At 53.4% G+C, this 20066-nt stretch overlaps 9 protein-coding genes across 9 annotated transcripts; 4 read left to right on the forward strand and 5 right to left on the reverse strand.

Moving 5' to 3' along the window:
• Positions 1 to 189: 189 nt before the first annotated feature.
• On the reverse strand, positions 190 to 2304 carry M421DRAFT_8346 (uncharacterized protein; the record flags this gene model as incomplete). Its single annotated transcript, XM_033597547.1, has 2 exons — positions 190 to 1893; positions 1942 to 2304. 2 exons carry the CDS (start codon positions 2302 to 2304, stop codon positions 190 to 192), a joined length of 2067 nt encoding a protein of 688 aa, XP_033445149.1.
• Positions 2305 to 3209: 905 nt separating this feature from the next.
• On the forward strand, positions 3210 to 4594 carry M421DRAFT_8347 (FAD/NAD(P)-binding domain-containing protein; the record flags this gene model as incomplete). Its single annotated transcript, XM_033597548.1, has 2 exons — positions 3210 to 3713; positions 3761 to 4594. The coding sequence occupies 2 exons, from the start codon at positions 3210 to 3212 to the stop codon at positions 4592 to 4594; spliced, it is 1338 nt and encodes a 445-aa protein (XP_033445150.1).
• Positions 4595 to 5505: 911 nt separating this feature from the next.
• On the forward strand, positions 5506 to 6293 carry M421DRAFT_424318 (uncharacterized protein). Its single transcript, XM_033593713.1, has 2 exons — positions 5506 to 6009; positions 6204 to 6293. Exons 1-2 carry the CDS (start codon positions 5616 to 5618, stop codon positions 6209 to 6211), a joined length of 402 nt encoding a protein of 133 aa, XP_033445151.1. The 5' UTR covers positions 5506 to 5615; the 3' UTR covers positions 6212 to 6293.
• Positions 6294 to 6591: 298 nt separating this feature from the next.
• Positions 6592 to 6981, reverse strand: M421DRAFT_8348 (uncharacterized protein; the record flags this gene model as incomplete). The annotated part of the gene is made up of 3 exons (XM_033597549.1): positions 6592 to 6651; positions 6700 to 6771; positions 6826 to 6981. 3 exons carry the CDS (start codon positions 6979 to 6981, stop codon positions 6592 to 6594), a joined length of 288 nt encoding a protein of 95 aa, XP_033445152.1.
• Positions 6982 to 8215: 1234 nt separating this feature from the next.
• Positions 8216 to 9231, forward strand: M421DRAFT_268862 (uncharacterized protein). The gene has a single exon (XM_033588768.1). It carries the CDS (start codon positions 8411 to 8413, stop codon positions 9182 to 9184), a length of 774 nt encoding a protein of 257 aa, XP_033445153.1. The 5' UTR covers positions 8216 to 8410; the 3' UTR covers positions 9185 to 9231.
• M421DRAFT_424319 (palmitoyl-protein thioesterase 1 precursor) lies at positions 9069 to 10313 on the reverse strand. The gene has a single exon (XM_033593714.1). The coding sequence runs from the start codon at positions 10269 to 10271 to the stop codon at positions 9279 to 9281; it is 993 nt and encodes a 330-aa protein (XP_033445154.1). The 5' UTR covers positions 10272 to 10313; the 3' UTR covers positions 9069 to 9278.
• Positions 10314 to 10640: 327 nt separating this feature from the next.
• Positions 10641 to 12263, reverse strand: M421DRAFT_424320 (ribosomal protein L1). Its single transcript, XM_033593715.1, has 2 exons — positions 11925 to 12263; positions 10641 to 11871 (listed from the first exon to the last, which is right to left on the reverse strand). Exons 1-2 carry the CDS (start codon positions 12212 to 12214, stop codon positions 10989 to 10991), a joined length of 1173 nt encoding a protein of 390 aa, XP_033445155.1. The 5' UTR covers positions 12215 to 12263; the 3' UTR covers positions 10641 to 10988.
• A 1693-nt stretch (positions 12264 to 13956) lies between these two features.
• M421DRAFT_37306 (uncharacterized protein) lies at positions 13957 to 15499 on the forward strand (the record flags this gene model as incomplete). Its single annotated transcript, XM_033589768.1, has 2 exons — positions 13957 to 15420; positions 15470 to 15499. Coding segments are annotated over 2 exons (1494 nt in total), but the record flags the coding sequence as incomplete, so codon positions are not given.
• Positions 15500 to 17501: 2002 nt separating this feature from the next.
• Positions 17502 to 19675, reverse strand: M421DRAFT_424322 (uncharacterized protein). Its single transcript, XM_033593716.1, has 3 exons — positions 19298 to 19675; positions 19147 to 19249; positions 17502 to 19090 (listed from the first exon to the last, which is right to left on the reverse strand). Exons 1-3 carry the CDS (start codon positions 19409 to 19411, stop codon positions 17685 to 17687), a joined length of 1623 nt encoding a protein of 540 aa, XP_033445157.1. The 5' UTR covers positions 19412 to 19675; the 3' UTR covers positions 17502 to 17684.
• Between the last annotated feature and the right edge of the window lie 391 nt (positions 19676 to 20066).

The following is a 20066-nucleotide window of genomic DNA, read 5'->3' on the forward strand; positions in this document are numbered from 1 at the left end:
AAGAGCCGAGGTTTGAATTCGAAACAACCAATGCATTCGTCACGTCTCGCCTGCTGCAGCGCTATGTAAATCCTGATCTCATGTACAAACATCTTATCTCCATTTCCAAGGTATTCCGAACATTTGCAGTTCCGTCAAATCATACAAGCACATTTCCGTGACGCCAGTTGCGAACAGGTATATGCGCGACTAAAAAGCGTAGCCAACGCCGCTGGCCTTGCGGTGCGTTAATCCAGTGTTGCTCCATGCTCCTCCACGACCCTCTTCTGCAATTTTCCCACTGGCATCGCGTCTACGGCCTGGGGTACCGAGATCTGAATCGTCGAATTCATAGGGGTTGACGTAGTCGATGCCAGACCTGCTCACTACGCGGGGCGAAACCGCCTTTACAGGTGTGTGGTTGAATTCGCCGGTCTTGCGCACGCTTGTGTACGACTTCTTGTCAAGGCTGAAGGGTGTGTTCTGCGCCAGGCCGTTCTTGACAGAAGAAGTATTGACTGTGTACTGTGCAGTTGCACTCGGGAGGTGATTAGGCTGATTCTTGAGCGAGCCCTTCTTCGGTGAAGTCGCAGGAGAGTTCGAAGTCGAGCCGCTGTTCTTGACACCGGCCGTTGCAGCCTTCAGGTCACCGTAGTACCGCGACTTTGGTGTGTTGCCACGTGAGTGGGAGCGGTTGAAGGTGGCTTCGGTGGATATCGAGGTCGTTGTCTGCGTGCGCTTGAGATTGGAGGGAGGCGGTGTGTTCTTCTTGCTGTCGAAGTTCGGAACCGGAGGAGGTGTAGGATGGGGAGTTGGTGGATTCATGCGCAGAGGCTGAGGGATCATCGGTCGGTCAATCTCATCCTCGACATCTGATACATCGTAAGGAGAAACGGCGGCGTAGCCCTTCTTTTGAGCGAAGGTTGACTGCTTGGGAGCCAAGTAACGAGTATCGTTGCCTTGCTCGTCATCGTCGTCAGGATGAATAATCCAGTTGTCATCGTGTAAATCTTCACGACTGATCCTTTGGAGGGCGATGTCACCAACGGCAGCAGGCTTTTCACTACGGGCGGTCGTGGGAGGTGTGTAGAAGTCCTGGTTGGACGAGGACGTAACATTGTAGTTGTTCCTGTCGTGTTGATGTATCTTCGCCTGCTGTGCAAGGAAGGCTTTACGCTGAGCTAAAGTCTCATTGTCGACACTGTCATCTCGGCGGTAGATGTCATCACGGTGCGCCAGGCTTGTGCGAGACTGGCGAGCGGTCTGGGGTTGCGAGTACATCGAGAAGCGCTCCTTAGACTCACGAGCTGACTGAGGCGTGTGCGGCGAGTAGGCTGTCTCCGAGTCGCTACGAGTATGCATAAACGACATTTGAGTCTTAGTGGGGCTTGGGACGTCGTGCGATAGCAATGGGTCCGACTGCGAATTCCTGTCAACTGAAGTCGTGCTCTGCCCACTCAATCGCTTGTCATTGTCGAGGAAGGGTGTGATAGCGGAGATCGACGAGTTCTTGGCCTTGTGCTTCGACTTTCTGCGAGTCAGATTGTCCTCGAGCGGGTTCATGTCAGGTGGCAGCTTGGAGATCTTCCTGAAGATGACGATGAGGTACATATCGAGGAACGCGGAAATCAAATGAAGTCCTGCCGCAGTCGTCGCAGTCAGCCAGGTTGTGAGGAGGATGATATTCGTCTCGTCATCAGTAGGAAATAAGGTCCTCCAGCGTCCAGTAGTTCCAGCTTCCATTTCGGCATTTCGGCGCGAAAGAAGAAGAGTGTAGACGTAGAAAGGGATGAAGCCAGCGTCGGTGACCAAGGCGAAGAAGTGGTAGCTGGCTGAGCTAGCCGGAGGGCGCGATTTGGGACTACGAACGAGATGGTAGATAGCATACAGGCATGCTACGATATCGACACCGGGCTACACTTGTCAGTCACTTGATCGCACATGTCCAACAATTTCACATACGGGAATCCTCATGATCCACCCCTCAGTGTCCTGAGCACCCTTGATGAAGATGGCACAGAGCAGCAGTCCTACAGCACCAAAGAGACTGCATACACGGAAGAACAGCTGAGTCCATCGCGCAATCTTGATCCAGAGCTTCGTCTTTGGGCTCATGGGCTTGACGTCCGTCTTTCCATAAGGCAGGACGAGGTAGCTATCAGGATGCTTGTTGAAGTCCAGCAGGGGGCCATCACGCTTCTTCTTCGGTGGCGACGGTGGCATGCGACTGGCCATGGTCACAGCCTTGGGGTTGAAGCTGTCCCGAGGGTCGTTCATCGACTGCCTCTCCGGCGCCGAGTAGAGATAGGGCTGCCAGCGGCCCATGTTGGCAATTCCGGCAGGCAAGGAATGAGGGCCTTCCTTGCGCGACCTTCGGAAAGGAAAGTGAGAGCGTTCGCTTAGCAAAGGAATGCTTGCGATGGACGCGTTAGCTGCGCGAGGATCTGAGGAGCTATGTAGTAAATACCTCGTTGCCGGGACAACGCTTGGCTGCGAACTTCCCGCGCGATAGCGTGCCGTATTGCCCATGACATGCTGATACGCGGGTAGGACGGACGTGTTCCTGAATTGGCTGAGCTTGCTTCAACGCTTTCAAGTTCTAGTTCTTTGGGAACATGTGGGGCACCGGCGATACTCGTGCCTTGGTGGAGTGCATGTCAAGGTACGTGCCATGGTTGTCGGTCGTTCTGCGCGCGAAAAGGCCGAGCCGCCCAGCTTTACAAACCGAGATGGCGGTGACTTGAGTAGGAATCGGAGTGGATCTGACATGAAACCTATGCGAATACAGCTGAGTTGTATCTACGACAATTAAAGGGAAGCGTTGAAGTCCATCTTGAGATTCGGCAGATTATTAGTCATCCTGAAGTGTTCGGTTGATGACATCGCACATGTACCTCACTCTTCACAAGATGATAACCAACAAAAGCATACTTCCATCGCCTTACGTCTGTGCCAGCTGCGCTAGGCGTGTATCAGCTCAAGCTGCGCGTATCACACGTGAAGATGGCATACTCCAGGCCCGAAGCCACAGTAGCTTCACCGCATCCCCACCACGACCTTTGAGGAGCATTCCGAAGTCAGCGATAAGGTCTCCACCCATCCAGCGCCATGCACATAGCACTGCAGTACCTCCTCGAAACGGCTTTCGTATAGCCATTATAGGCTCTGGGCCTGCCGGTTTCTATACAGCACATCGCCTCCTACACAAAGTGCAAGATGCTATCGTCGACATGTATGAGCAATTGCCAGTGCCCTACGGCCTGGTCAGGTTTGGTGTAGCACCAGACCATCCGGAGGTCAAGAACTGTCAGGGCACATTCGAGGAGGTAGCGCAGTCGCCGCGCTTCAACTACATTGGCAATGTGCGTGTAGGCCACGACATCGAGCTGCTGAAGATGAAGCCTCACTACGATGCTATGCTGTTCTCGTACGGTGCAGATGAGGACAGAAGACTGGGCATACCTGGAGAGGATCTGAACGGCGTTTTCTCTGCGAGAGCATTTGTGGGGTGGTACAACGGGCTGCCGCAGTTTCAGAACTTGCAGCCAGACCTGCAGAGCGGAGAGCACGCCGTAGTTGTTGGACAAGGAAATGTGGCATTAGATGTTGCGCGCATTCTCCTGGCGCCCTTGGATCATCTCAGGAAAACAGACATTACAGAGCAGGCCATTCAGACCTTGGCAGAGAGCAAGATCAAGCACGTCAGGGTAGTTGGCAGGCGGGGGCCTCTACAAGTAAGTGCTTTTTCCCCACCAGATCATTTCCACGCTGACATTTCGAGGTTGCGTTCACAGTCAAAGAAGCTCGCGAGCTCATGAAAATTCCTTATGTTGCCTTCCACAACATCGATCGATCCTTCTACCCCGCCGAAATCAAGAAGCTGCCTCGAGTGCAGAAGCGCACCGCCGAAGTCCTGCTAAAAGGCAGCATAGCCACACCAGAGGAGGTTGAACGATCATGGACACTTGACTTCTTGAAGGCACCTCGCTCAATGAATGCTGAAGAAGGATCGAATCACCTCTCGTCCATGACGTTCTGGAGGCAGCAATTCCTACCCGATGCCGATCCACTCGACCCCTCTGCACGTGTACAAGCCACAGAAGAGGAAATGACAGTTCCTGCCTCGCTCGCATTTCGATCAGTGGGCTACAAGTCTACGGCTATACCTGGCCTTTCCGATTTAGGCGTGCCCTTTGACTCAAAACTTGGCATCATACCGAACGATATCCACGGGCGAATTGTCTCACCGAGTGTCGGCCCTGGTAGTCTGACTGCTGGTCACATTCCCGGTCTGTACTGTGCAGGATGGGTGAAGCGCGGTCCCACTGGAGTCATTGCCAGCACAATGCAAGACGCTTTTACGTCTGCGGACATTATTGCGCACGACTGGGAGAACAATGCGAAGTTTCTGAACGATTCAAATGGTCCAGACAAGAGCACACACCTAGGCTGGGTTGGTGTGAAGGCCGAGGTCGAGTCCAAAGGCGTGCGACCTCTGAGCTGGGCTGATTGGAAGAAAATCGATGAAGCAGAAAGAGTGCGCGGAAAAGAGAAGGGCAAAGAACGGGAGAAGTTTGCGAGTGTCGCTGAGATGCTGAAAGCTCTCGACGCTTAGGTGATTACTTGAGCAATACGATCTGATCGAAGTTGACGACAGTCGCAAGACAACAGTTGTAAGCAACTGTTGAACAAATTGGCAGGACAAATAGTGATGGAGCTGACACCAACTTGCATGTACCTACCCCGCCCAGTCCTGGCGGCTATGCAGCACCGTTCCATGCTGTCAAGGCAGACGTATAATGATGGGATCATACGCTTTCCTTGTGGCTTTAAACCGGTGGAAGACTATCAGCACCGCAGACAGTTGCGAATACAAGCCTTATAGTGCCAGGTCTGCGATGTTTTCGTAGGAGATTACAGTATACATGCTAGCCATTCAACTACTAGGCACCGAAACATGCCATTAAGGGTGGCAGTCCCGCGGCGTCCCAGGAATAATTTCAAATCGCTTGCTTTGCCCTTGCTCAGTTTGCCAGACAAGCAAAAGACATGTTTCCAGCTGGCGGCTGCAACCCACCCCACATGGATCGCGATCACGATTGTTTTCCGGCTCTTGTTGGCCACTTTGAGGATCCTGCGGCTGGTCGTTAGGCACAGGAGCTCATCACGGGAGGTGACAATACTCCTCAGCAGAGCTCTGGGCATGTATGCTGATGCCACTTCCAGCGAAGACGATTGAGCACGGTCTCAGAGCCAGCCTTCTCATGGTGCGACCGCCATGGAAAATATCATTACTGGAACTGGAACTCTTCTTCTACCATGGGACTTGCACACCAGGCAGCATTCCCATACCCGACCTCACCAAATTTACCCTACGCCGCAAGAGGAATCTATCTAAGCGCAAGAGCTGCAGGGATGTCTTTACTACTCTTACGCTGACGCCTGCATATCTGGTACAGGCGGTATTTACTCTGTATTTGATTGCTCGACGTGCTCGTTCGAACGCAAACATCCGGCGGGTCATGACTCATGAGCCTTCCGATTGTTGTCCAAGAGCGATCCAGTACCACCATATTTGCAGACACGCAATCTTTCAGCTTTCAAACCCAGGCGTAACTGTCGCCTGTATGTATTCAATGCTTCAACTATGGGACCTTCGATGGGAGTATGTCGACAAGAACCAGCTTTGGAGCTTTGAGCTGCACGAAGAACTTGCAGTCGCTGCGACACCGTTGGGTGTCAGCGTAGTACTGTTCGTGGATTCGACCATGTGTTTGGCCATCAGCGCTCATGCCTGCCAGAATGTTGGACCTCTGACCGCAACCAGTTTGTGCTTTGGCCCGCTAAGAGAGTGGCTGGGAACGAGAGACCACAAGGGCACCTTGTTCTTCCGGATGCTGCCACGCCGGCTAAGACAACCCGTGAAAAATCTGGTCACGATGTTTCTGTTCTTTCCTAGAATTACTTCGTCAGCAGCAAGCTCACTGGCAGCCGCGCCACGAGAATTTCCAGCCAGCAGGCAAAATTCAGGTATGCTGCCTACCTCTTTGCGTACTTCACGCCCGGCATCGCACTTTTCACATCCCAGCTTATCGGCTTCTCCTAGGCCCTCAGGCGGCACTCTGGGATATCCGTCCCTGCAGTCACTGCACGTTCAGGCTGCATTCGTACCATACCGCTTTATCTCTGGATGTGGAAGGACCCACTGGCTGACCGGCTGCGAGCATTCTAGATAGTAGAATCCTGATTGCATTCGACGTGTCTGAGATAGCCGTCCTCACGGAAGGGTTTCATGCAGGTGAATAGTTCTTGATGTGCGTTAACGATCAGAGAAGCAACGATAGAGTCTACAGAATGACTGACTACTACTCGTTTCAGAAATGCCAGACAGGAAAAGGAGCATCACTGGAGACCTCCGGGACTCACGTGGAGCATCAAGAGGTGCATGAACGATGCATTGATTATGCTAGATCTACATCGGTGTGCCGGCAAAGGGCACACCAAGATTGAGTCAAATGACATCCATGTTCCTGCAAATCATAGTCTCCAGATATCACCGAATGCCTCCAAGACTTCCCGTCTTGCCACTAGAGCTGCCGCTACCGCCTGAACCTAATTAAGATAGCGCGACTTCTCCGGACACTTGTCGAACTCGCCATGACACTTCTTACACTGCAAACATATCAGTGATGTCTTTACCTTGCCGTAAATCAGACTTACCTCAGGAGTACGGTGGCACACGTGCTCACGGCAGCTCTGCTTGCATCCTTCTTGGCCTCGAGTGTGCCCGTTCTGCATCACGGTCAGTGTTGCAATTCGATGAAACATGTATATGCGTGAGCCTACCTTGAGGCAGAAGTCGAGCATGCCGGTGCAGAAGTTGCAATCGATGGTGCTGGTGGGCGTGTCGCGAACGGCGAGCTCGAGCGCAGCCTGCATAGCTGGGACGGCGGACACGGCAGCGCTGAGGGCGAAGGCGAGCGACAAGATCGTGGTTTTCATGTTGTAAGATGTATGAGCGGTTGTTTTGCTGTTGTTAGGTATTTGAGGGCTTCCAAGAAGTCAAGAAGTCAAGTGAAGATTGATGATAGCTGGGGCTGGAAACGAGTGTGGTTGTCGATTGACAGTGAGCGAGCGTGAATCTAGCGAAGGGAGTGTGGGCGCGCAGTGCAAATGGGAGGTGAGGTTCGAGGCGACACTAGTGGGTCTGTAAACAAACGAGCGTGGAAGAAAGCAGGTGAAGGCGGTCGCTGCTGGCACTCTTTGTCTCCGCATGGCAGTGACGTTGCAAGCTACAACCTCGACAGAACGCAACAGGGCATAGTTTTCTGCAAGCTCGCCTTAATAATATTGTCGACTATGGGTGCGGTGGTGAATGGACATAACTTTTGTCAGGAATGAAAGCCTCGACTGTACACCGGCTGCTCCAGCATCATCTGGCGCCTGCGCAACGCGACAATCGCGAATGACCCAAGAAAATCGAGTCTCAAGGCACCAATCATTTCATTATATCTACGTGGCATCTATCTGAGGTTGACGAGTTCGTGTCGTGCCTGTGACACTTATTGTGATCATTGCTGTTTTCACATGATGAGAGCGTCGCACACTGCGCTTGAGCAACCCCCCAGAACTCAGGGTTGGAAACTTTAAGGGACGGTAGGCAACTTGTATACTTTATGATGGTATCTTTCCATCTTAGAACCGAGTCTGACACAGTTCGCGAAACTGCTACAACCCTCATTGCTTCGACCTCGAAACAGAAGACCAGATCCTCGTATACAATGGCGCAGCGAGAAGGGACGAAACTTGACCAGAATGTACTTCAGGCAAAAATGTCCCGATGACTGCAATACGCGACCCTGAGAATCATGCTCACGACGCTGGTTGGCTACCTTGTTGGGGTCAGGGACGATATGTCGAACTCCGGTTCGTAAGGAGGAAAAAAAGACCCACGCACATATAATAATATCTTCTCAGACACAACCATAACGACAGACACACCATGTTCTCTTCCTTCGTCAAGTTCTTTCGCGGTCGCAGCGTGGAATGCGACTGCTGCAACCACGATATTGACATAGCAGCCCTCCTCGATGATGAAAACGGATCGGAGGAACGCCAGACGATGAAGGAAAAGCTCGACAAGGTTTTCGCTTCTCTTCCATGGAAGAGGTTCAAGCAGAGATACCTGCTACGCAAAGTCACTGCCAGGAAGACCATCAGAGAGCGTTTCAAGCATGTTTACAAGAGGGTTCAACGCACTGGAAAGAAGAGAAGCTTCGAAGTACGCCGCGGGCGATTTCCTCAGGCTAGGAACGCTGTAACGAACACAGTTGAACAAGCAGGTAAGCAGCTCCCGACATCCAATCTCAAAGTCGCAAATACTGACCTGCCAGACGCCTTGAAGTCCGCAGTCCGCCAACTCCTCGCCACCATGTTCGCAGACATCGTGGAGAAAGACCGCACTCTCGCAAAATGGACAGACGAAACCACACAGTGTTTTCTCGTGCACCTAATCTCAGACCTCGACCTTGACGGCTCCTTCCTAACCCGCTACGTGCACCCCTCGCCGCAGATCTTCGACATGGACTTCAACCTCGGCCTCGGCTTTGTATCGAATTGGCTGCAAGGCTCACTCACCAACATCAAGATCTCTTATGCGGAAGGCGATGTCGATCTGCAGATGCCGTTCTGCGTCCTGGAGACTACTCAGAGCAGAGCCAACAAGCGTGCCAGAGCACTGCAGCTCTTCAACCCTGGTGAGAAAGTGGGCATTGCCACGCTGGACTTTGTGGCGCTGAAGAGCGCAAAGCTGGTGGCGAGCGCTGAACATACGTTCGACTTCCTCCGGGTTTCAAGAGAAGGCTTTCGCTGCGGGAAGAAGCTACTAGCGTGGACTGAGAATGATGAAGACGGCCAGTCCGCAAAGGCTTTGCGGAGCGCGGTGCTGACAGTCGTTGAATGGGAAGATTCAGGTGAAGATCCCACGGCAGAGAGCGAAGAGGAAGAGCTGCGTATGGCGGCACAGAAGCCTTTGCCAGACGACAAAAGTGAAGAGCAGTGGGCCAAGTGGGCCAACCCTTCAGAGAAGAAGGATTCCGGCACCATAAGTCGAACTGCATCGCGAAGTTCGAAAGATGTGAAGCTAGACTCGGTGGGAGTTTCGTTCGCTGACTATGAAGGGTATCCGAGGTTTCGCTCCTTGTGATGAGGTCCTCTTACAGTTGCTGCTGTCTTGCGACGTGAGTCAACACACACCTGTATACAACACGTACCAACCTAGATTCCCCTACAATAGAAAATTACAACTCGATAATCTCCTGCACTACGTCCTCCACGACCTTCTTCCAGCTCTCCGTCGGCGGCACAAACCACTCGCTGAACACATCCTTCAGTACCTTTTCGCCCAGCGTCATATGCTCGCCCTTGGTCGTCTTGAAGTGCAACCCACCCTTCTTGTCCAGCTTCTTCAGCCCAATCCAATCTTCCTTGTAAATCTCCCGGTCCCTCAACTCCACAACATCGCCGCTCGTCAGGTTGGTGTACGCAAACCAGCCTGTCTCCTTGGGTACAACCGTCGTATCGTTCTCAAAGACGTACATAACGAAATTGTCCAGCTGCGCCAGATTTTGGGCGTAGGTAACGTTCTTCAGCGCGCGCTCGTTGTTGATGTCCGCCATGAAATTGCTATTGAGCAGGTACTCCTCCGTCGGCTCGCCCGTCTCCTCATCCGTCGCCTTGAAGTACTGCGCAGGCACGAGATGGCCCTGCACCCATGCACCCCATGTATTCGCTTTGAGCAGCCCGATGTACCCCTTGCACAGCCAGTCTGTCGGCTTGCAGAGCTGGTACTTCGCGATGCCGTTGTGTTGGCTACCGAAGGTGACTAGGTTGCGGACCTTGATCCCATTCTCGCCGCCGCAGCGCTCTACCAGTCCTCGAAGAAACTGTCCACCCTGCGAAAATCCGAGCGCGTTGACGCCCGGCGCGCTGGACAGGATGGGGTCGGCGTGGATCGCGGCGCAGACGCTGGCGATCTGCTCGGTGACGTTGCCGAGGAAAGTTGCTGTACGGTCGGAGGAGACGTCTTCGTCGAGCCGGATGATGTATGTGTATGTCCCTGGATTGACTTCCTCGGCGAGCGAGGCGACTTCTGCGAGGCCGTCGGCGGCGTAGTTGTCGCCCAAGCCATGCCAGATGAGAAGGGGGAGGGGATCAGAGTTGGGCCTTGAGTATGGAGAGGCGAGCACTTGAGTGCTGATCAAGAGCGCTGAGAGCGATAGTGAGTGCAACATTGTGGTAGATTATGATGTGAGTTGTGTTGCCTGGAAGCGCAACGAAGGCGTGAATGTAAGCAATGTCGTCAGCGACGCGCTTCGGCCAATTGCAGCCGAGCCACGTCCGCGGTTTGGAGCTTACTTGACCACACATGCTCTCTGGACTGGCATAGGACGCGGTTGCCAATTCAGACATAATAACGCGTGGACTGAAGACGAGAGATATGGAAACGTTGATTACGATGATACTGTCTTGTTGGTTTCTTTACTGACTTGCAAAAGCAGCGTACAGTTGCAGTGTATACGGTAGATTAGAAGGAATACCACGAGGATGAAGACGGCACTGTAGAGCAAATCGCTGACCTCCAGAGTCAAGTTCGCGGTCTCTCAATACCTTCGACGAACGCGTGAAGACTTTAAGCTGGCGTACTGATATCTAAATGAAGCATGAGACAGACCAAGTCGATCAGAAGAGCTGCCAAATTTCGTTCACATAGTTGCAAACGCTCCACGTTTCCAAATCGCCTCAAACTTGCACATTACACTTCGACGCACTGGAGGAATCGACGACAAGTATTTTGGAAAACCTACAGGTGTTGTCGTTGTAGTATGCATGTGATCGAATGCAGAAAATGATCTTTGGATTCACAATGGTATTCTGCCCAACATGCAACATATTTTTGAGCCCCCTAACGCCGATGCGCCGTCCTATGCAAATACTCATATCTTCACAGCTCATGCAATCAGCGGTGTCTGTACCGACGAAAGCGCATCCGCCTTCAGGGCTTTCTTCTTTTCCTTGCTCAACGAGCTCTTCTTCGCAGGTGCGGCCTTCTTCGCCTTCTTGGCTTCCCTCTTAGCCTTCTTCTCTGCCAGCTCGGTCTCGTCGAGCAGCTCGTCCTCCCACTCCTCCCACTTGCGCTTGGTCTGTGCAGTCTTGCCCTCGCCAATGCTCTTCTTCTGGAACGGCTCATCCAGCACCTGCGAGTCGTCGACCCACAGCTCGTCCGCGAGCCAGATGGGCAGAGCCTTGGTTGCAGGGCCCTTGATGTGCAAGCTGCGAACGTTTCGCCAGCCCTGCTCGATATGCTTGGGAATGATGGCGGCGATGACGGCCTCGGTGTTCTCCTTGATCTGTGCGCCGGACTGAGAGAGGTTGGCGATCTTGATCGAGGTGTTGGCAGAAGCGCTCATGCTGAGGTATGTCGATTGCAGCGCAGTCTCAATCTCCTTTGCGATGCCCTGTGCTGTGCCGACCACGTTCTGAGGCTCCTTGTCCTTCTTCGCGGTCTTGTGAACAAATGCGCCGGCAGTCAGCCTGATTGGGATCGGACGCTTCGCCTTGCTGCTGTAGAAGATCTTGCCGAGGAAGTCGGCGACAATCTTGATGACACGGTCATCCACCATGAAGATATCGTAGTCTGCAAGGAGAGCGCGCTTCTGCTCGAACGACTTAAACTTCTTCTTCAGCTTCTCGATGCCGATCACACGACCGACTCGTTCGCGGAGTGTGGCAGGAAATGCGTCCGAGGCGACTAGGTCCTTGTATGCGCGCTGTGGGTCTTTGGTGAAGATACAGATCTTGGCATCGCTCGCAATGATGGGGTGAGGCAGGACGCTGTGCAGCTGTTAGTAAACATAGCTTGGCACGTTCGTGGCGTGCAAACTGACATCTTCGTAGGCTTCAGGCTGTTGCTGTTGCTGACGTGCTTCTTGGTGGAGATGCTGAGGAAGATAGGCTGATCGTTCTCCTCAGCCTCGTCCTCGTCAGCCATCAGGTCCTTGGTGCCGACGGTCTCCTTCTCCTCCTTGTGCTTCTTCATGTGTGCAACAAGCGCATTCGCCGCTCGCTCAACTTGCGCCGGATCCAGCTGGTAGGGGGTCTCATTTTGCTTCTTGGTGGTGAGAGGCGCATCGACCTTCTTTTCGACCTTCTTTGTGACTTGCTTCGATCTGGCCATTGTTGAGGTATATTGTTTTGGAAAAGTTCGATCTTCGAATTTGGCGGCGGCCGACCAGGGTCTAGTCGGTCGCACCTTCCAACTTTTTCGCGGCGTCGGAAAAACCCAGGAAGCCGCGATCCACTTGAGCGGGGCTGGTTCGCGCCTATTTGGGGCAGCTTGTAAAGGCCTCTGGCGAATCAGCGCGTCGAAAATTTAGCGCGCAAGCACATGACCGTTCAACCGCTCACATGCATGTAGTCGTTCTATGCATCTGTTTTCAGGCGTTGTTCTCCTATGAATTGAGGAACAAGACACACGTTCATGCCTCCGGCCCTCATCATGCTCGGGTCACCGACTGGTATCAGCAAACATGCCTGTGACTCGTGAACGACTGAAGTGTGGGGTAGCAGCTCAGACCTCGAAGCAATATTTTAGACGTCTGCAAGCAGCTCCTGGATGAAAGGAATACACATGTCAAAGAACCTGTGTTATTTTGCAGACAAATCAAAAGCTCGCAGACGTTTTACACGCCTGTCCTACTCCGCTCAGCCGAAACGATGGCGGCACCGTGCACCGGCCTTGCCAAAGTTTCTCGACGCGTTTATACCGCCCGTCGCGTCAGCCTCATAGCTCAAAGATACGTGTTTTGCGCGCCTACTCCGCGTTCAGCTCACGGCCCGACGCAGAGAAGTTTTTGCAATGCGTGACGTTTGCTCTGCATGCGTCTAGTCCTGCCAGTTCCACTTAGGCTAAGCAAGACGTTGGCCTACTGGAGCGCAATAAATTATCGACTGATCCAACTGTACATGCTACGGCTTGACTACGTATGTCTAAAGTGAGCTTCGCCGGGCTGACGGCTTGACTGCTTTGCTTCTTGCGTTACAGCAGGGTGCCCTGGACAGGGCACACAACACGCGTTGAGAGCTTTGCTTTCCGTATCGATACCAAGAGGATTCATTCGGAAATTGGCTTCTCAGAACTTCAAACCACAGTGGCATTAGGGCCCAAGTGACATCTACGTGCTGTTACGTGGAGGACGATTATTCAACGCGTAGAGTGCTGCCAATTGAGAGCGGTGATTTATCAGATACATGCAGCACAGAGGGGCTGGTACACGGAGAGAAAATCAAGTTGAAGACACAACCGAGCGAGAACCTGCTGTAATAGGCGTGTTTTCTTGTGCTCGTGCACAGGCTTATGAACGAACGGGTAGTGCTCGCCGAGGACCGCTGAACAGCGCGTGCGAGCAGATGTAGAGAGCCAAACGAGTAGCAGTTATTCGATGCGAAGCCAGAAAAGACACAACAGTCGATTGGAATCAACTCCAGACCTGCAATTGGCAGCATTGTGAGGGAGGCGGTGGTGCTGGGAGAATTCCTGGTTCACCACACGGTCTGAGCTTATCCTACGCGCTACTGTACCGAGACCTGACCTCTCTTGTCTCCACACCCGTGAACCGCGTCGACGTGCCTCAAAATCGTGTCTGACCTGATGGCCGCTTCTCTCTGACCTGCTTCTAGCCCTGCACGAGTCTTTTCTCAACCCTCACTCCTTCAACAGCGTGCAGTGCTCCCGACATCACGCTCGGCTAGCCGCCCTCGAACACCTCCACGCAGGCCCTATAGACGTCGACACGCCGCGTGCCTCGCGTCTCGAGCACCGCAGCAGGCAGGATGGACTCCAGCCCGAGGAAGTTGGCCCAGCAGCTGTCCGCCGCAGGTACGCCCAAGTCGCTGTTGTCCTCGTCGCACTCGCAGAAGCCGTCGCTGCTCCCCGCATTTGGCGAGGACAGCTTCTCGTCATCGCCGTTCCCGCGTCCGGGCTCCTCCAAACGCAAGTTTGAGGAAGATTCACCCTCGTTCGCGAAGCAGCTCAAGTACTATCCCACCCCCGTCCCCACCTCGTCGACCGGCATCCTCAACTTCTCGTCGCCGCGTCACGTACGGCCGGCCCTGCAGCGCGCCGTGTCGGCCCTCTCAGAAAGGACCCCTCTCGGTGCGGTGCCCACCGTCGACCTGCCTGCGAATGGCGAGCTGCTTCGTATGGGACGGTCGTCCAACTCTGCCGACTACCAGCTGTCCACCAACCGCCTCATCTCACGCGTCCACGTCCAAGCCGCGTATCACGCGCCTGACTCCACCTACCCCCGCGGCCACATCGATGTCGAGTGCTTGGGATGGAACGGTGCGAAGATCCACTGCGGTGGCGCTGTGTTCGAACTTGCAAAGGGAGACACGTACGTCTCAGAGAATCCGGAATCGGAGATCATGTTGGATGTTCAGGACACCCGTGTCGTGATTGCTTGGCCCATCATCCCAGTATCCAAGTTCTCGTGGGAGTCTGAAGAGGAGGACATGCCAACACCCACACGCGGTAACACGCAGGGTGCCTTTGACTCTAGCCCTCCTGTCGTTCCCCGCTCTCCTGTCTCGCAGAGCCCAATGCGTCAACCATGTTTCGAGGCACTCGGTCCTAATGCCCCTACTGGTGGTGTTCAGGTGTTCGAGGATGCAGATGCACAGGACGAGGGCTCGACGCTTCTAGACCCAGAGAAGACATTCATTCGTCCTACCGTTTCGCCCATTGGCTCGAGCCAGGAGGCTGACGCAAAGGACAAAGACCCCAAAGCCAGCTTCACATCGTCGTTTGGCGAAGATGACTATTCTGATAATGACGAGGAGAATGATCCTGTCATCCACTCCTTTGGACCCTTTGGCCAGAACATCCTCAACGGCCTCGAGTCGTTCTCAACTGCCACACCTGGCCTCGGCAATACGCCACGACCTCCTCGCAAGCCATTGGCTCCGCCGTCAAAACGCCTGTCCGCCGAGGCTGTCCGCTTCAAGGAGTCACCCATCAAGAACCACGTCATCAACCAGCTGGCGTACTCGCGTGTCCACTCGCACCCTCTCTCAACAATTCACAGCAACCTTCCCGCTGAGCTCAAGGCTTGTGCGAGCAAGCCAAAGAGCGCTCAAAGTGCGGAAGGGCGCAGTGGCTCGACTACACCGCTGCCTGAATTGTCGCAGTCCGATCTGAGGATGATCCTGGAACAAACCCCATGCGTAGGAGAAATCCCCCGCATTGGTAAGGACGCTGCCGGCAAGCCGCTTGAGAGCGAGTACTATTACGTCCCCGAGATGGACCCCGACCAGATGAGGCGCGAGACCATCACCGCCGGCATGCGCAGCACCGGCCTCCGCTCTGTCCGAAAAACACATAAGGTACTCTACTCCACACTCACTACGCAACAGCGATACTGACTGCTCGTAGCAATACTACTGGAAGAAACCCCGCGCCTGAGCCCTCCACCTTCCTCACCCACCCTCTGGCCGCACGACCCGCGGCTCGCAAACACCTCCTCAAATCACACGATGTTCCGATCTTCATGCATAGCGAGGCGTTCACGATACCATTTTTCTTGCCTGGTGTCTGCTCTCGATTTCTGTATTTTCTGCTTTATGTACCACCATCTACCAAATTGTATAATTGGATCATCGTTTCTGTTGGATCGAGCACGTACATCTTTCGTAAGTTGCAATCACTGCGGCATAACAACGTTCGCTAACTCTGAGCAGGATGTTTCAATTCCCCTTTGCGCCTTTTTTGACGCGGAGCAGTGGAGCGGGCACTTACATTCTTCGACGCGGGTCGTGTCGCTCAGGTTGGGGTAGAGAGCATGCACGGAGGGCGACCTCTGAGTGTAGGTTTCAATGTTTGGACGAGTTATGAGGCGGCGGTATATGGCGGGAAGGTCGTTTTGGGAGGATTCTGTGATGAGGTGAGCTGCGTAGGGTTCAGTGCACATTCAGTATTTCGAATGCTACTTGATTGTCATACTCCTGCTCCATGACATGGTGGTAAGAGGTTGGGCGATCATTAAAGAGACTCCACGACCAGATGTGGCCTCATCAGGTCCACAATCACGCTTCTTTTCGAGGCTGATTCCGCGAAAGACATAACAGGCGAAGGATGCAGGATATTTGTGACGTCACAACGGCACATTACGCTACATTCTGCATCCTACGCTCGGAAACTCACGTGACAGCATTACGCAAAGACATAAAGGCCCTGAGGTGGTGGTGATTGCTTCATGGTATTCCTAGCTCGGAACCTAGGGACAGTAGTGTGCGCTTAGGAAAGGTAGAATCGTATTCACTCTACAAGCCCCAATCCCATCATCATGCTCCTTAGCCGTGTGATAAAAGCGAACAGCACGGGGTTTTCGGTCCGCGCTCGTCCGTCGCATGCATTCGTCGCATTCGTTCCACCGACCCCATGACCTCCAAACGCCGTAATGCGAGTAGTTTACTTGAGCTTCTTCTTGGGGCGGAGCTGGTTGGTGTGACCGCACTTCTTCTTGCGCTGTGCGTTGTTAGTACAGGGTGTCTGGGCAGGTGTATATCACGCCGGGGTGATGGGGTGACGACGTACGCAGTTGACAGCCCTCGGGGGCAGGCGGGCGTAGCACTTGCGGCAGATCATCTTGTCGCAGTTGTACTTGGAGGCCAGAGCCTTGAGCGAGGGCTCGATGATACCACCGCGGAGGCGGAGGACCAAGTGGAGAGTCGACTCCTTCTGGATGTTGTAGTCCGAGAGGGTGCGGCCGTCCTCGAGCTGCTTGCCGGCGAAGATCAAGCGCTGCTGGTCCGGGGGAATGCCCTCCTTGTCCTGGATCTTGGACTTGACATTGTCTATCCGAAGTCAGCGCCGCTCCTTCAATTTTCCCCAGCCACCAATAACTCCAGAGATGCGTCGGGTGTTGTTGCGCGGTGTGTGTGCGGTGGCGGCCGGCTCAGAAGATGTGCGTACCGATGGTGTCAGAAGACTCGACCTCAAGGGTGATGGTCTTGCCCGTCACTGCGATCAATTAGTACGTGCGACATGCGCCTGGCTTCAAAAGGGCAGCGTACGGGTCTTGACGAAGATCTGCATGGTGAACCTTCGACGTGTATGCTGGGGGTTAGTAGCAAGTCGAAGACGAGGTTAAAATCGTGAGGGCGAAGGCGCAAGTGAGTGCGCGGGCACCTTCCGTAAGCGAAGCTACCGGCGCTAGGGCCCGAACAGGCAGGGTCGCCACATCCATCATGAACATCAAACGTCTGCACCCTTCAAGCACCCTTGACCGGCAGATTGAATAGATGCAAACAACGTTCGTGTGCATCCGAGATGTACTGACTACTGTTACAGTGGTAGATTGACGCCATTGCGAAGCTGTCGGTGGCTCTAAGTCTCGGTAACAGAGCCTCTTGCAAGTGGCTGGTGACAATTTCGCAAGCAACTACAGCATCATAACGCGTCTAAGGGCTACAATCAAATTTGCTGGCTTCATCGTCTACTGTAGCTGCTATCGACTATTGATGAACCTGCTCTTATATTGAGTTCGTTTGCCAATGACAAATCAAGCGGCAAACCTGACATCGTCAAGCAGTATAATTTCAGGAGACTCGTGGCATGTGAACGATGCAGCGACACCTCACGCATCGGTTTAGCTCTGCTTCTCCGTCTCCCTCTGTTTCCTGCGCCACTTCTCGATTCTCGCCTCCGTAGAGAAGATAGCCAGCAACAACATATCCATTGACAAGCCTGCCAGCTTTGCGACGCGGTCATAAACTGCCTTCGCGGACTCCGGTAGATCCTCCTCTTTCTTGTAGATCTGATACGACTGCCCGGGTCTAAGCACACCATCACCGACCTCGTTGTCGGGTATTGCAGACCTGGCCTGCATAGAACTGTGCACCGCTCTGACTGTCGCTAAGTCGTCTTTGCTTGAGATTCCGCTCACACCTGTGTATGCAGTCTCCTTTGGAGCGCCCTTGACGGGGAACATGTTGTAGATCGCGTTGCGGAAGTCGTCCGTATCCTTCATGCGCTGTACCTCAGCATCATCCAGGAATGTGTCAGCGTAGAAGTCAAGATACTGATCAAGCTGATCAGGCGTCATCTCGAACGCTTCCTTTTCCTCAAGCTTCGTCAGCTTCTCAACCGTGAAGTATTCATGACTGTCTTCGGACTCGGCCTTTGCGCCTTGCATCTGTTCGAGCCAGCGTTTCCAGTTCATCACTGAGGCTGCGGGCTCGGAAGCCAGACGCGGATACCGTCTCTCGCCGTCGAACGGGTACAGTAATCTCACGCAGACGATTAGGCAGCCGGCTAGCTGCGCCTCTGGGAGGGGTCTGATGCTAAGCCTCTTGTTCCCGACCTGGTGTGCTACGAAGTCGTATTCGAGGAGCTTACTCAGTCGCAGAGTGATGTCATAGACTTCGAGAGGTAGGGCCAGCTCTTTGAGATATCGAAACAGTAGAAGGCGGTGGTTGAGTGGTGGCCATACTATCTTGTGATCGTTTGTGAAGCTGACTTGCAGATCGGCAACTACCGCGTAGAACCGCTTGTATCTCAGCAGTGCATTCGGGTTTAGAGTTGCATGGTAGGATGGCGGCAGTCGATCTCGCATTGTCAGAGGCAAGAGCTTGATGGCTCCTCTGTACGGTAGCTTTCCTTCTGTTACCCAGTGATAGATGTCTCCTGGTGTGATTGGCAGCCTCAAAGTTAGCATGCCCAGATAGCATATGGCTAGAGCGTCAAGAAGATTTGGGACGCCGCTGAGCTTCTTCTCTCGCCCACTCGGTTTCCGAAATGCGCCTCTTGCGTCATCGGTCTCTTCGTCGTCGGCTTCCAGGGTACTGAAGACTTGTGACTGTGTTTGCGAGTCGGCACGAATATCGCTGGTAATCCTATCACCAAATTGAGCGATTCGAAGGGCCCACAGATCCAGGGTGATCAGCTCCAGCTCTGCTGGAAGTCCCTTCTCTTTGATCAAATACCACAGTTGGTGTCGCAAGATGAGTTGGAGGCTCTTGAGATATAAGTCCAAACCTTGCCGCCCGCTGAAGTCTAAGTCATGATGTGAGCATACGGTAGAGATATGGGACACAGCGTCTTTTACTTACGTTTAGCAACCTTGATCTGGTCATCCGTATCCTTCTTTTTGCGCGTTCTGGTAGTAGTCGCAAGTGTGAAGTCGTCGTCATCGTCTGCAGCGCGCACTAAGCCCTTCAAATATCAGGGACAGATAATTATTGACTCAAAGATGTTACTCACAAACTGCTGGTGCCCGTTTTGGCAGTAACGGTAGCCGTCTTCACCTTCTTCGTACCAGCGTGATCGACAATTTTCAACGCCGCACACGGGTCCTTTCTCCAGTCGAGAATCCATGAGTCAAGGCCGCACAGTGACTCCTGGCAGACGTTGTGTTGTCCCGTTAAATATGCTTCACATCGAACTCGAGTGTAAAGGCTGGTAGGTAGCAGGATCCAGATACTTTCAGCCAATGACAGCACACCTCACGACGCGTTGGCGCGGGCTGCAGCGCAGCTTTCGGCGGTTATCAAATTCCGTAAGGCAAACAGTTCCACTGTCGACAGACACAGTCTGTAGCTTTCTTTGCAGAAACGGCATAAGGCCACAAGTGCATGTCTTAATATTTGGTGAAGGTTGATGCTGCACAACTCGAAGTTCGCCCACTAGCGTCAAATTGGCACACATTCATCACGTTCACCAATTGAAAAGCAGGCATTTGCCGTAACATCATCACCTTTTATTTCGTTTGTCGTAAGGGATATATCTAGAAAGGGAAACAGATTCGTAAATAGTTTCCCACACATGGCAATGCAAGACCCCAAAATCCGTCCGAAGAACCACAAGCATTGGGAACCATCAGCGCAGGGTTTCGCACTGAGGAATCCAAAGTGACCGCAGAAGCTGCAGCTTTGCTCGAGACCAGAAGCCTCAAACAGTCTGATTTCCGGTCGGAGCCCGTCAAATCTCCGCGACTTGCCCTCTGCTGACAGTCGATGTATCCAACGCTAAT

The sequence above is a fragment of the Didymella exigua genome (assembly GCF_010094145.1).
Source record: "Didymella exigua CBS 183.55 unplaced genomic scaffold M421scaffold_34, whole genome shotgun sequence".
Taxonomy (NCBI): Eukaryota; Fungi; Ascomycota; class Dothideomycetes; order Pleosporales; family Didymellaceae; genus Didymella; species Didymella exigua.